Below are 14,376 nucleotides of genomic sequence, written 5' to 3'. Positions count from 1 at the left end.
TACTACCATTACTTTCACTACTATTACCACTAGACGTATTACTATTGCTACTACTATTACTACCACTATTACAACAGCAACTACTACTATGGCAGTATGGCTCAATTATACTAAACAGCTCAATAAACTACAGAAGAAAAAAAACAAGCACAAATAGATGCAAATAGAACAGATTTAATTAGTTCAGATTAGATGTTTCTTTGTTTGTCTTTCCTCATGTAATTAAGAAGGAACTCAACAGCTATCTGACCACTGATGCACAAACAGCGTGAATAATGTTTCATATAAAATGTCCTGAATGGAGTTTAATAAATGTTGATCAGCTGATCTTCTCTTTTTTTCTGTGCTGTTTTTCTTTTCCCGGCTTGAGCATGGTGTTATACCTGTGTACATAATATAAGCATATCCAGTTTACACAGTTACACAGCCAGGCATGTTGATCAGGGCACACTGCTGGGGGTAATTTAGATTTTGATTGCATGGAAATCGTGTGCAGCATGTGTTGAGCAGACTCCTGTACGGCCCTGTACTGTGTTCCCATCTTTATTATCTGCTATGACATTTAATCTACTGCCTACCATTCCATTACATGCCAATAATGCCACTTGACTCGATCAAATCTGTCTGCTGTGGCCTCACCTTCTAGGCCTGCCTGCTTTTAATGAAGTCATAAAAAGCTGCTTCAGCAGGACCCCTGCCTGTCAGAGGCTGACATGTCCCGATACTCACACGAGCATACGCGTCATGTTCAGCTTAGGTGTGATGAAGTATTCACAGAGGTGGGAGCCTAAAGGAGCCTAAGACCATCTTAAAGTAAAAGTGTTGTTACTTCAATGATGTCATGGCTGACGTACAGGCAAAAGCATCCATCCATCCACCCATTTTTCATTTGCCTCTTGCTGCCCAGGGTTGTGGAAAAGCGTCTAGAGCTTCCCCACAAGGTAGGAATACCCTCTGGACAGGGCACCAGTCCATCAATGGGAGTTCTTGAAATTAGATGCCACAGATGTTCTATTGCTATTTGTGCTAAAGAGAAAGGTTAAAGGAAGTGGATGTGAAGGTTCTTCATTAAATGAAAGGTCCCTCACTTACAAAAATGGTTCTTTATGGATCCAAACATGGTTCTACTATGACAGCCCAATGTAGGAAACCCCCATGGACCTTACACTTTGGTGGAGATTACACCAAACTCCTTATAGACAAAAATCAGAGCAAGGACTGAACCCACAATCTCAGGCCCCTGTACCTAGGCTGCACCACCTGTCTAGTACACCACCATGCCACCCAGAGACAAGAAGGTCAGGAAAGGTCAGGTCAGAAAAATACAAACAATAAACCTACTGAGAAACGTCTAGAGCTCCAGAGGAACACTGACAACATCCAGCATCTATTAGCACAGGGGCTGAAACTGCAGCCATAGTTGGCTGAGCTTGGCTGACAGAATGGGAACCTGATATGGTCTTCTGTTGGAGGCCTTCCTCAAGGTTGGACGTGTTGAGCATTCTGTGAAGCTTGTTTGCTCTCCACAGGTGTATAGAGTGGTTATCTGAGTTACTGTAGCCTTTCTGTCAGCTCCAACCTGTCTCCTTAGCCATGCTAGTCCTGCTGGTCGATTACCTTGGCTGTGCTGGTCATGCTGGTGAACCAGCTTGGCTATGCTGGCCAATGACCTTGGTTATGCTGGTCAGGATGGTCAACCAGCTTGGTCTTTTTGGTCAGCCACCTTGGTTATAGTCAAGTCAAGGCAAAAGTCAAGTCAAATTTATTTGTATAGCGCTTTTTACAACTGTTGTTGTCACAAATGCTGGTTGGACTGGTAGGTGGCAGCTGGTCTGACACAGGTAGAGGGGACCCCAGCGGGCAGTCTTCCAGCAGGTCGGGCTGGGTGACCATTCACCCGGAGGAGAGTGAATAAAGAGACAGAGTTAGTTCTGCATGGATTTATAGAGAGCAGCTCCACTGTCCACAAACCTGAGTGATCGTGTGTAAGCAGTGAGACGACATCTCCAGCATCTCAGTGTACTACAATTCCCTGTGTCCACGAACCCCTGGACCTGCAGCCCTTATCTAAGGGGAAACATTAATTACCAAAGGCTAAACTAAACAGATGAGTTTCAGCCTAGATTTAAAGATTGAGACTGCTGGTCGACCACCTTGGCTATGCTGGTGAACCAGCTTGGTCATGCTGGTCGACCACCTTGGTTATGCTGGTGAACCAGCTTGGTCATGCTGGTTGAAGACCTTGGCTATGCTGGTGAACCAGCTTGATCATGCTGGTCGACCACCTTGGCTATGCTGGTGAACCAGCTTGGTTATGCTGGTTGAAGACCTTGGCTATGCTGGTGAACTAGCTTGGTCATGCTGATGAACCAGCTTAGCCATGCTGGTTGACCACCTTGGCTAAACTGGTGAACCAGCTTAGCCATGCTGGTTGAAGACCTTGGCTATGCTGGTGAACCAGCTTGATCATGCTGGTCGACCACCTTGGCTATGCTGGTCATGATGGTCAACCAGCTTGCATACCATATTCTGGTCAAGCTGGTTTAGCAGGTTGGGTAGGACTAGTACATTGACATAATAAATCTATTAATAAAAACCTAAATTATTTACACAGTAACCTACAGAGACACTTACACCCCCCCCCCCCCACACACACACACACACCCCTGTGTGAGAGTGCACATGTCTAATCCAGCAGGCTGCTCCAGCACACAGAGGAGGATAGAGGGCGTGTTGCTAGCGAGCAGCAGAGGGATGTGATGAGGCTCTCAGGCAGGCGGTGGATTCAGCAAGGTTAGCGCCACACATCGCTGCTGGAAGGACTGGCAACGTGTCTGACACACACACACACACGCTCTCTCTCTCACACACACACACCCGGTGCATGTGGACGTAAGCTCACACCACCTCCCCAGACAGCGAGGAGTCTCCAGCAAGCCCTGGAGCTTCGCTACGTTCTCGAAATTTCCTTCCCTGCGATCGCGTCAGGCTGCGGGCTGCCGTGTGGATGCTACAGCGCTGCGCTTGAGGATCCAGGTGGCTTCGTGGTCGCAGCGCGGCTCCCGCTCGGATCTGCCCGGACATGGCGAGCGACAAGCCGGGCTCAGTGCTGCTGCCCGCCGGCCTGCCCATCCGCAGCATGAGGACCAAATTCGCCGTGCTGGTCGGTCTCATCCAAGCAGGGGAGGTCACGGATAGGGACATCGCCGAGACGGTGCTCAACCTGGTGAGTTCTGGTGTGGTTCTCCTGGTTCTTCAGGGTTTGGACCGGTGCCAGCTGTCCGGCATTGTATGATAATCAGCTGTGCTGGTGGATGAAGGTAACAGCGAGTTTGGGGTGTGAAGGGAACAGCACTGGGGAAAGTTACTGTCTCAGGTGGGCTCAGCAGGCCAGCATGCTGAGCCCAACAACCAGGGTACCAGATTGAGCTTTATGGGACATGCTGGTGTTGGTCAGGCCTGTTTCTGAACATTTTGGGGTCCTGGGGGACATCCTGCTTGGGGGCTACATCACTGTTATGCAGGAATGGAAAATAAGGATGAATACCTAATTCAGTTTAATCAAGAAAAATAAGGTAAATAGTTATAAATATAAATATATATATACCTGCATGAACTGGAAACTAACTAATAGCAATATTTATCAATATACAGAGCAGATCTTTAATAACTATATACATATAAATTGGTAAAGCAAAAAGGGTGAGTTGGCCTATGTACAGGTGTAATAGCATTTTTAGTGAGTACATCAAAGAGTGGGACCTAAGGGAGTGCTTTGACTACAGAAAAAACCCAGCATGCTGTTAGCCATCAGCCTGTCCCTTTTTTACATTAGACCAAACAACCAGGGTACCAGATTGAGCTTTCTGGGACATGCTGGTGTTGGTCAGGCCTGTTTCTGAACATTTTGGGGTCCTGGGGACATCCTGCTTGGGGGCTACAGCGAAGTTTTGTATGCAGGAATGGAAAAGATATATACCTAATTCAGTTTGATCAAGAAAAATAAGGTAAATAGTTATAAATATAAATATATATATACCTGCAGGAACTGGAAACTAACTAATAGCAATATTTGTCAATGTTCAGAGCAAATCTTTAATAGCTATATACATATAAATTGGTAAAGCAATAAATGTACAGGTGTAATAGCATTTTCAGTGAGTACATCAAAGAGTGGGACCTAAGCGGTTGCTTTGACTACAGAAAAAAAACGGATCACGGATGAAAGTTACTGTCTCAGGTGGGCTCAGCAGGCCAGCATGCTGTTAGCCATCAGCCTGTCCCTTTTTTACATTAGACCAAACAACCAGGGTACCAAATTGAGCTTTCTGGGACATGCTGGTGTTGGTCAGGGCTGTTTCTGAACATTTTGTGGTCCTGGGGGACATCCTGCTTGGGGACTACAGCACTGTTTTGTATGCAGGAATGGAAAAAGGATAACAATAAGCAATAATGAACAATATACAGAGCAAATCAAATCTTTAAACTAATGTTTTAATCAAATAAATCAATAAATAAATGTGCTGATAGACACTAACATTGCTTAAAACTATGCATAATTGCGGGACCCTTTGTGAGTTTGTGGCCCAAAGCAATTGCTCACACTGCATACAGCAAGCAGTGGCCCATATCATGGTCATAAGATAACAGCACTGGTGAAAGTAGTGGTGAAATCTCAGGTTAGCCATCAGCTTTCCCCTTCTTGCATCAAACCAAGCAACCAGGCTTCCGGTTCCGGAGCTATCTGGGACATGCTGGACTTGGTTAGGGCAGGGGGGCTCTGAGGGACACAGTGCTTGAGTGCTTGGGGACCACAGCTACCTCTGGGGTCCTGTGTGACTGCTGTCACTGCATATACAGTATTAAGAAATGACCAACAGCACTGATTGCAGTTATTATCTCAGGTGGGCTCAGCAGGTCAGCATATTTTTATCCATCAGCTTTTCTTTTCTACAGCAGACCAAGCAACCAGGCTGCCGGTTTGAGCTCTTTGAGACATGCTGGACTTGGTTAGGGCAGGGGGGCTCTGAGGGACACCCTGACCACAGCTACCTGAGATATACTCTGTTTTATGCAAGAAGATAAAAAGAATAAACGCTTCTAAATGAGTTGAATATATATTTATCATTGATTAACTCATTTGTTTAATAACTATATACATATAGATTGGTAAAGCAAAAAGGGTGAGTTGGCCTATGTACAGGTGTAATAGCATTTTTAGTGAGTACATCAAAGAGTGGGACCTAAGGGAGTGCTTTGACTACAGAAAAAACCCAGCATGCTGTTAGCCATCAGCCTGTCCCTTTTTTACATTAGACCAAACAACCAGGGTACCAGATTGAGCTTTCTGGGACATGCTGGTGTTGGTCAGGCCTGTTTCTGAACATTTTGGGGTCCTGGGGGACATCCTGCTTGGGGACTACTGCACAGTTTTGTATGCAGGAATGGAAAAGATATATACTTAAAAACTTAAGTATAGTAAAACTTAAGGTAACTACTTATAAATATAAATACACATACCTATATTTGGCATATATGTATATATATATATATATATATATATATATATATATATATATATATATATACATTTGTGCCTATCATGATTGGCACAAATGTTACCTCCAAAAAAGGCAGACTCGTGGGACCCTTAGTGACTTAAGGGCCCTAAGCGACTGTCTACTCCACATACAGCAGGAAACGGCCCACAGCACTGGTGAAAGTTAGACCATTATTTCAGGGAGGTTCAGCAAGTCATCGCCCTGTTAGCCACTGGCATTTCCCTTTATATTAGACCAGTTGAGCCAGCTGCCAGTTTGAGCCCTTTACATACATGTAGGATGTGTTGATCTAGGTCTTGGCTGTTTCTGAACATTTTGGGGCCTCTAGCAATGTCCTGCTTGGGCATGAATTACCTCAGTCATACTCAGGAAGGTTCAGCTCGAACAGCTCACTGTAAGCCAGCAGCTTTTCCCTACATTGGACCAAACCTGCCAGTTTAGGATTTTACAGCTGTGGCATTGCCAGCTGGATCCCACGTTGACGGAGTCGCTATTACTGGACAATGGCTTTAAAAGGCCAATATCATCTTTTACCTTGAGTTGTTTGGGTTTATATACCAAAATCATCCATAATTCATATGTACGCAACAATTTTCCAACATCTCTTTATACACTATTTGGACAAAAGTATTGGGACACCCACTCATTCATTGTTTCTTCCAAAATCTAGGGTGTTATAAAAGAGATCATCCTGATTTTGTTGTAGTAACTGCCTCTACTGTCCAGGGAAGAAGGCTTTCTACTAGATTTTGGAGGAGCACTGCTGTGAGGATTTGACTGCATTCAGCGACAGACAGGCTGGTCTCACTGATCTCTGATCTCAGAAAAATGTGAGCTTAGTTTCCCTGGATGGACTATATGACCTCTAACAAAGGACTCTACCAGTGTTTACGTTCTACATTAAACACACTTATCTCAAAAAGATAAAGAACCTTGCTTTCTCTGATATAAGGATAAGGATCCTTTAAGCCAGGGGTGCTCAACTTATTTGCGAAACACTTGACCTGAAACCCGGCCAGAGAGCACTGCCCACGTCATCACGCCATGCTACAGCAGACTGCAGTGATTCCTTCTATCACCAGCCCAAGTAGAGTTAAATATTCTAAACATGCAGAACTTATTGCCAGTTTCTGAGGTGCACTGCATGAGGCCTGAAACACAGCAGGCGGCCTGTTAGCATTGTCATGCATTATTAAGAAAGCAAGAGCCAAATGTGTCGGAGTTATCTATGCTGAGCGTAACAGCACTGGTTAAAGTTATTGGTCTTTCTCACTTTTAGGAACAAAAAGTTACCAGATTATCAGTGGGGTCATATACTTTGCATCACTGTGGTGGTACCCTAAAAGGTATGTTTTCATGACCTTTAATTAACCCCTTAAAATACTTGAAAAGTATGGCCTGCCGGTGAAATTCTTGTAATTTTGTTATTGTTACAAATATAAATTGTTCCAAATTGTTCTATTAGCAGGAAATAGCTCCATCAGTCTCTACAGAGTTCACTGTAGTTGCTGGATAATACACCTTAGTGTGTAATACGCCTTGGAGTGTTAAGAGGTTAAGGAGCATAATGGAAATCAATGTAAAAAGATTTAATTCCAGGTTATTTTAGAAATTTCAAACATTTCTATTGGTCCATTCATTATGAAAGTGACGCTAACCAACTAAACCAAATTCATATTATGTCAAAAAGTGGACACCAGCAACAATATGTTCCATTTAAGGTCGCAGCAGTATGAGATTTTCATGATATATCAACCGTAAAAATATCATGGTTTTACAATATCTCTTTCTTATTATTATATATTAGCCATTAAAAAGAATGAAAACAGGGTTGTTGTATTTTGGTTGATAAAATGCCATATTTCTTTTTTTTATTATAGTTAAAAATATACTAATGGAATTATATGTACATGTAAAATGTCTCATTTTTGAAAATAATAAATAAATAAGGAAATAAGAAAGCTGTATTTAAGGTGGAGCCCTTTTTCATCATGGATTAAGCGGCTGATTATTTTCTTCATGAATAGATTGATCATTTGTTTTTTTTAAACTCTGACAATAATAAAATAAATTGGTGGCATTTTTATGGGTACCAGCATTAAGCAAATGAACATGGTATGATAACCATCAATTCTCATACCACGGCATGCCTACAACTGGTATACCGCTGACAGGGTTTCATGTTAACATGGTGAGACACTCTGGTGGGTTTTCTGCTCCCATATCCCATGGAAGCTAAGGAGCGCTGCACTGTCCTAGGGGATATGTGTGTGGGGCCTCCTGCATTGAATGTCAATGTGTTTTCTGCCAGAGTCGCTCATCTCCGATAGTTCACACCGCCTTGTCATGAGCATGCTGGCCAGTGTTCAGCCTCACTCACAAAATAACAGCTCACAACTTATGCAGGTGTGGGCGTTCCCAAGTCGTCCCCTGAGGTAAAACCAATTCCTGATCAATTTACTTACAGCTATCCCATGACTTAGACAAATGTAGGATAAGGGCCCTTTTTGGCTTGTTTACATCTATTATAAAATGACATAGTGCTTTTACAAGACAGGTACGGGTAAATGATTTAGGTGCACAGTACTGTACATGGCCATATCAGGGCATATACAGACAGTCACTGGTGCGACGCCACATGCAGATGAAACACTGACTGGTTAACAGAGTAGAATTGCTTGTGTTCTGATGTGGATATGTGTATTTCTGTACATGACGGCATCTCAAACTTGTAGGTGAGCGTGATTGGACTGACTTTTTTGCTTTTCAGATTTTCAGGATGGAAGCCTTACCTTGTTACATCGTCCCTTGTGAATGAGTTCATTTAACTTGACAACTCTTGGCTGTAGTGCAGCACAGTGCAGAACAGGCTGTATGTGCGAGCTGTCTCGCAGATGGAGTAAGTGCAGTGACATGCCGCTTGACATTCAGATGACAGTTCTGTTACCGAGCTCACAGGTGGCAGTGCTCATAACACACCAAGGGAGTTTTTGAATCACTCACGTGCTGCTGAGTGGAATAGCTGCCAGGCACTTAGGCACACAAGAGGATTCGGCTGAAAACCACTATCAGCCATTCCTAAATACAGCAACCAGTTGTCAGTGTCGTGGAGAGCTACGAGCTCCACAGAGAGAAAGGCTCTAAAATATTTGCTTCTGTTTGCATTCTTGCAAGGAATAGGATCCAGTCTTTGGCTGGATTGAATCCACACAGTGGGTTTACGGAAAGTGGTTGGTGTACTGATAACACATGGGGCAAGGGTGGCTTAGCCAGGGGCAGTGGTGGCTCAGCCAAGGGCAGTGGTGGTTCATCCAGGGGCTGAGGTGGATCAACCAGGGGCAGTGGTGGTTCAGCCAGGGGCAGAGGTTGTTCATCCAGGGGCTGAGGTGGCTCAGCCAAGGGCAGTGGTGGTTCATCCAGGGGCTGAGGTGGCTCAACCAGGGGCAGTGGTGGCTCAGCCAGGGGCAGTGGTGGCTCAACCAGGGGCAGTGGTGGTTCATCCAGGGGCTGAGGTGGCTCAGCCAAGGGCAGTGGTGGTTCATCCAGGGGCTGAGGTGGCTCAACCAGGGGCAGTGGTGGCTCAGCCAGGGGCAGTGGTGGCTCAACCAGGGGCAGTGGTGGTTCATCCAGGGGCTGAGGTTGTTCATCCAGGGGCAGAGGTTGTTCATCCAGGGGCTGAGGTGGTTTATCCAGGGGCAGTGGTGGCTCAGAGGTTGTGGGATCGATACCCAGGCCCTTCAGGTAAGCTGCTGCTGTTGGGCCCTTGAGCAAGGCCTTCACCCTCTCTGCTCCCCAGGCACTGAAGCAATGGCTGCCCACCACTCCATGTGCTGTGTGTGTTTCACTGTCCAGCACTAATGATGAATGTGGTTGTCTTGTCTTTGGGGAGACAGGGGTTCGATTGCCAGTCTGGGTGACTGTGCTGCACTACACCAATAAGAGACCTTGGGCAGGACTCCAAACACTATATTGGCCCACCACTGTAATAATTATAACCTTGTCAATCATTACTTTATCAAAGTTATTTTTAGATATGAGGAAATTAGGTTTTTGATAATCCATTTGCACAAAGCTGTTTTCACACTAAACATGGTATCCTCTGCACTCGCCGCTCACGTCCACCCAAGCTTGCCGGTTGGGTGCGAATACAGGGAGGTGCTCTCAGTAGCGAGGGAGGGTCTGCAAACGTGTAATTGCCAGTTTATGTCTTATGAGGCTAGCTCTTCTCAGCTAGTTTCAACGCTGGTAATTACAAACCTGGAAGACCTGCTTGAGGCGACACCTTCTTCCATGACACCTGCTTGTGTTCATAAACAGATAAAACTAGCCTCTCCTGCATGTTGGGGAGACATACCAGAGGCAGCCACCTATTGCTTCCTATTGGCCACTCTGTTGAGTTCTTGCTTTTTTAAACATGGTGTAGTTTGATATTGGGTCCCAGCAGAGATGAAGAGTTTGTGGTTCTAAATAAATGGTACATGCTCATGTGGGGCTGACATGGGTGGATTCAAGGTGGGCATGGGCTCTGAGTGGGTTTGTATGAATGTTGTTAGTGGGCTCCAGGGGGGATTCCCAAATGGGCCCTGTTAATCTCACATTGGTCCCATCTAGGCCTTGTGCAGTGTACAACCCAGATGAAGCCCAAATTGAACTCCTCCTGGTCCCATCACTGATCCTGGTGGGCATCCATATGTGGGGTCCACATGGAACCTGTGGACAAAACCTTCTGATTGGGAGTTGGGCGACCCATACAGGCCCCACATTAGCATTTTACCATTTCAACAATAGATCATAATAATTGATCATGACTGAACATTTTCATATTGTTCCGTCTCGAACTCCAGCCATGTTCCCAAACTGGACGATTATCCATTTTAAAGAGCTCTGTATAATCTTATAAGCAGCGGACAGGTCCAGTATGTTGCTGCAGCCGGTCGTCTGCTGCCCCGTCCACACCATGGCATACCTGAGCCATGCTGCAGGCGCCGGGCCAAGAGCTATCCGATTGTTCAGAGCTCCAGAGATTAATTACAACCCATTCAGCCCCAGCAGAGAGCAGCTGGGAGCAACACCACAGCTCCTGGCATGTTGGGGCAGAGGTAGTGTAGCATTGACCTGCTTCTAACTCAGCCCCTCTATGCTGCAAGATCTCCAGAGGAACTGTGTGGTGGGAATAGGAAGAGAAGAACAGGTGGATGGGATTTTGTTATATTTCGAAGCCCGTCAAGAATATGGGCCATAACCATAACCAGGACGTCCGTGTAAGAAAGGGCCCTCCGTGTCAGTCTTGAGACTGCCTATGTAGTCCAAAGTACAAACATCCCTCAGTAAGTCAAAGGACAGCACCTCCCTGACACTACAGCTTCCAGAATGCATCTGTTGATCACATGGACCAGGACTCTAGTTTTACCTATGTCATATTACTCCTGCCTTTATAAACCTGGTTGTTTGGACTCAGCTTTGCTTAGTGTTGCCACTGTTTTCCAGCGAAATACAGAGTGACCAGTTCACTGATTGTAGATTTCTGTGGTTGACCCTTTTCTCATTTTTGACTCTGGGCTTGGCTTGCCTTGTTTTCCTCGGCTTTTGACTCTTGTTTCGCCTTTTCTGTTTTTTTTCCATTTGGCTCGTGTTTTGGCTCGGATGTTTTGGCTGTGTTGTTAGCTGGCTTTGACTTACACCTTGTTTTTTCCCCTTCACATTTCTCAAACCCTCTTTTATTTTATACCACAAACATCTGACTCCAGTCCCTAACATGAAATTCTGTTGTGTTTGCATCTGCAATACGGACAAAAGTATTGGGACACCTGCATATTACAGCTATGGGCGTTTTTATGACCTCCCCTTCTAAATCAATAAGCATTAATATGGAGTTGGTCCCCTTTTGCAGCTCTAACAGCAGGTTTGGGACTGCAGTTATTGAGTCAGCAGAGCGTTGGAGACTTTTATGCACTGTGCTGCTCTGCACTCGCCGACCCCCCTCTGTAAGTTTACTTGCTGTGGTTTCACCCGTACATAGCTTCCAAACTCATTCTATGCTATATTTTAAAACCATAAAATGACCAAATATACTGGTGTTGGAGTAACAGCAAGCTGAGCTGCTGTGTTTGGACTCGTAGGCGGCTGTCTAGGCCTAGATAGTTGGCTAGCAGGCTAGACACCACAGCACAGCTAACTGAGGCTCAAATCAATCACACACCTTTAGAGGATCAAACCTCATATCTAAGAGCACTTAGACCTTGGGAGTGTTTTCCACTGTTTTCAGGCATGTTTAGTAGACTGCCTCATCCCTGCCCTGTCTTATAGTCGAACAACTATGGTGGGCTTGTCTTTTTCCCACCTGTTTTCAGAGCATCACCAATCACTGACCACCCACAGCGCCCCCCACCCTGTGGCTCTCTTAAACGCACCTGGGAGAATAATTATTTGTATTTGGCCATGTACTGTTACCAGTGTTCTCTAAAGGTTGTATGTGCCAGTTGTACACTTATTAAAAGAGTTCACCTAGGGTTCTGAGATCAAGGAAATGGGTCTATACACAACAATGACAACTTGAAGAACTATTTGGACGCTTAAATGGATGTTTACCTGGTTCAGGTGTTCATTAAATTGCTGAAACTTTAAAATTGAGGTTCTGTGACACAAAAGGGCTCCGATATCATTAGCAGTCGAAGAACCCTTTTTTTCTTAGCACTTTTTATCCAGACGAGTGTGATTGAGACGGTGGACGTACTGTACCACAGCACCAGGTGTTGGATGCGTAGAGCAGTGATCCTGCTCTTGTTCCTAGAATCAACTTAACATCCTCTTAAGACTGAATTTGTGTGAATGTGCTCCAGACGTTCTGTAGGAGTAGAGGAGTAACATCATCTGGCTGGGTCTGCGGTCCTTTTGATGTCTCGGTGGTAAAGAAAATCAATATGCAGCTCCTTTGGGAACAGGAATACAAAATGAGAGTGATCCTCCCAGATCAGAGATCTTCACGTCACGACCCTGAATCCAAGTGGTTATCCTGCACTTCTGATGTATTGATCTGTTAATGTAACTGGTTAGCCACCCTCGTCGTCACACCTGAGACCTTCTGGCCTAGGTATACAGTACAGTGTCCTGTAGAAGCCGTTCGGGGAGGCCGGAACTCTCACTGTTGAAAACAAATGAGGTAAAGTTTACTGTATGTCCGAATATTTGTGGACACCCCTTTATCTACTTTAAATTGCAGTTGTTGCTGACACAGATGTGCAAATGCACACACACACACACAAACACAGCTTGTCTAGTCCCTGTAGAGAAGTACTGACAATACTGCCAATAGAATAGGACTCTCTAGAGCAGATAAACATAAACCTATTGGCACTTTGCTGCCAAATGCCAGGCGTGTGCCCCTCAGTATTGGGCTGTGGAGCAGTGGAAGTGTGTTCTCTGGAATGATGGATCGTGCTTGATCCAGTACTTTTGGGATGACTTGGGATGGGCTTGTGTGGTGACAATCCAACACCCTGACCTCTAACAATCTGTAAAATAAGATTTCTTTGTTGAAACTTTAATGAAATAATTAGTTAATTCGTTTTTATCAGTTTTAATTGCGATATTTTTCTTTATTAAAAAATAAGAAATAAATGTAATTTGTAATTATTGCCATCATATTTAAAATAATTGGTTGTTCATTAACAGATAATGTCTGTAAATGTACAGGATTTTGTATGCAATATTCATAGAAATTGGATATACAATTTTTATAGTGTAGCTAATACTTGGCATGAAATAGTACACTGTACTGTTGTCTACAGTTAAACTAGGGTGACCATATTTTTGTCTGCTGTGTTTAGGATGTTGTGGCCGGGGGTAACAGGTTTTAGGACCGTGGCAATGTGTATGTGTGTGTGAAGGTGGAAAGGAGTTAACCCCTTAACACTCCAAGGCTTATTGCACACTAAGGCGCATTACTCAGTAACTACAGGGACCTCTGTACAAGCTGGTGGGGCTGTTCTCTGGTAATCGAAGCTTGTAATAACACACCGGCCTGCTGGCGGTCTTAAGAGGTTAATTGCCTCTAAAACCATGCAGCCTTGTTAATGAACAAATGGACATGTACTCATTTACCCCAACCACTAAACAATAGTCTTAGCCCCAATAGTGGCCAAATGAGCTCACTATGAACCTTTTCAAAGAAAGATAAAAAAAGCAAAGATTGACTTTTACCACCTTTTACATGCTTATTTTTCATCAACACGCCAGAGAGAAGTCCAGACTGGGTAGGCCAAAAGAGCTTAACCAAATGGAAGAGGGCATTGGAGACTTCCCAGTGTGTACTGTCAGTCCAAACACTGAGCTCTAAAATGCTCTCCTGCTACACTCCAGCTGCTTTGGTTAAAAATCACACTGGCTGTTTGGTAAATATATTAGCTGGTAGAAAAGTGATAATAGCAGCTCAGTGAGTGATTAACCGACTCATGGATTTTAACTAAGCAGAAGTAATGGCATGAGCAATGAGCGCTGGAAGCTGGGGCTCAGGATCGGATTTGTGAGCACATCTCCAGTTTTGTAAAAATGTTTTGATTTGATAAATGACCTGGTGATAAAAGATGACTCGCAAAACATTTTGGGTTTCAGCGCTCAAGAGACGTTTCATCATTCGGATCATTAGCAGGCAGACGCCTCCTTCTCCGGCTTTATTGAACACCATCGATCATCTTCGCCTTTATTAGGGAGGAAATTGTGCCTAAATGTATCAGACGGATTTAAAGGAACATTCCAGGCTAAATCCAGATTTGTCTTGACTACTTATTTAGTTATTCAGTGTCTCATTTTCTCCAGC

The 14,376-nt window shown here is 44.5% G+C and overlaps 1 protein-coding gene across 2 annotated transcripts in view; it reads left to right on the top strand.

Moving 5' to 3' along the window:
• The first annotated feature begins 2,753 nt into the window (after nucleotides 1–2,753).
• nbeab (neurobeachin b) overlaps nucleotides 2,754–14,376 on the top strand; it is a 464,498-nt gene continuing 452,875 nt past the window's right edge. For both annotated transcript variants that reach the window (XM_072691521.1, XM_072691520.1), the window contains exon 1: nucleotides 2,754–3,226. In XM_072691521.1, the coding sequence (XP_072547622.1) occupies nucleotides 3,083–3,226 (144 nt within the window). In that variant the 5' untranslated portion in view covers nucleotides 2,754–3,082. The remainder of the gene's footprint in view (nucleotides 3,227–14,376) is intronic.

Source organism: Salminus brasiliensis, chromosome 11 (genome assembly GCF_030463535.1).
Source record: "Salminus brasiliensis chromosome 11, fSalBra1.hap2, whole genome shotgun sequence".
NCBI classification, from domain to species: domain Eukaryota; kingdom Metazoa; phylum Chordata; class Actinopteri; order Characiformes; family Bryconidae; genus Salminus; species Salminus brasiliensis.
This window is presented reverse-complemented; position numbering and strand designations above follow the sequence as displayed.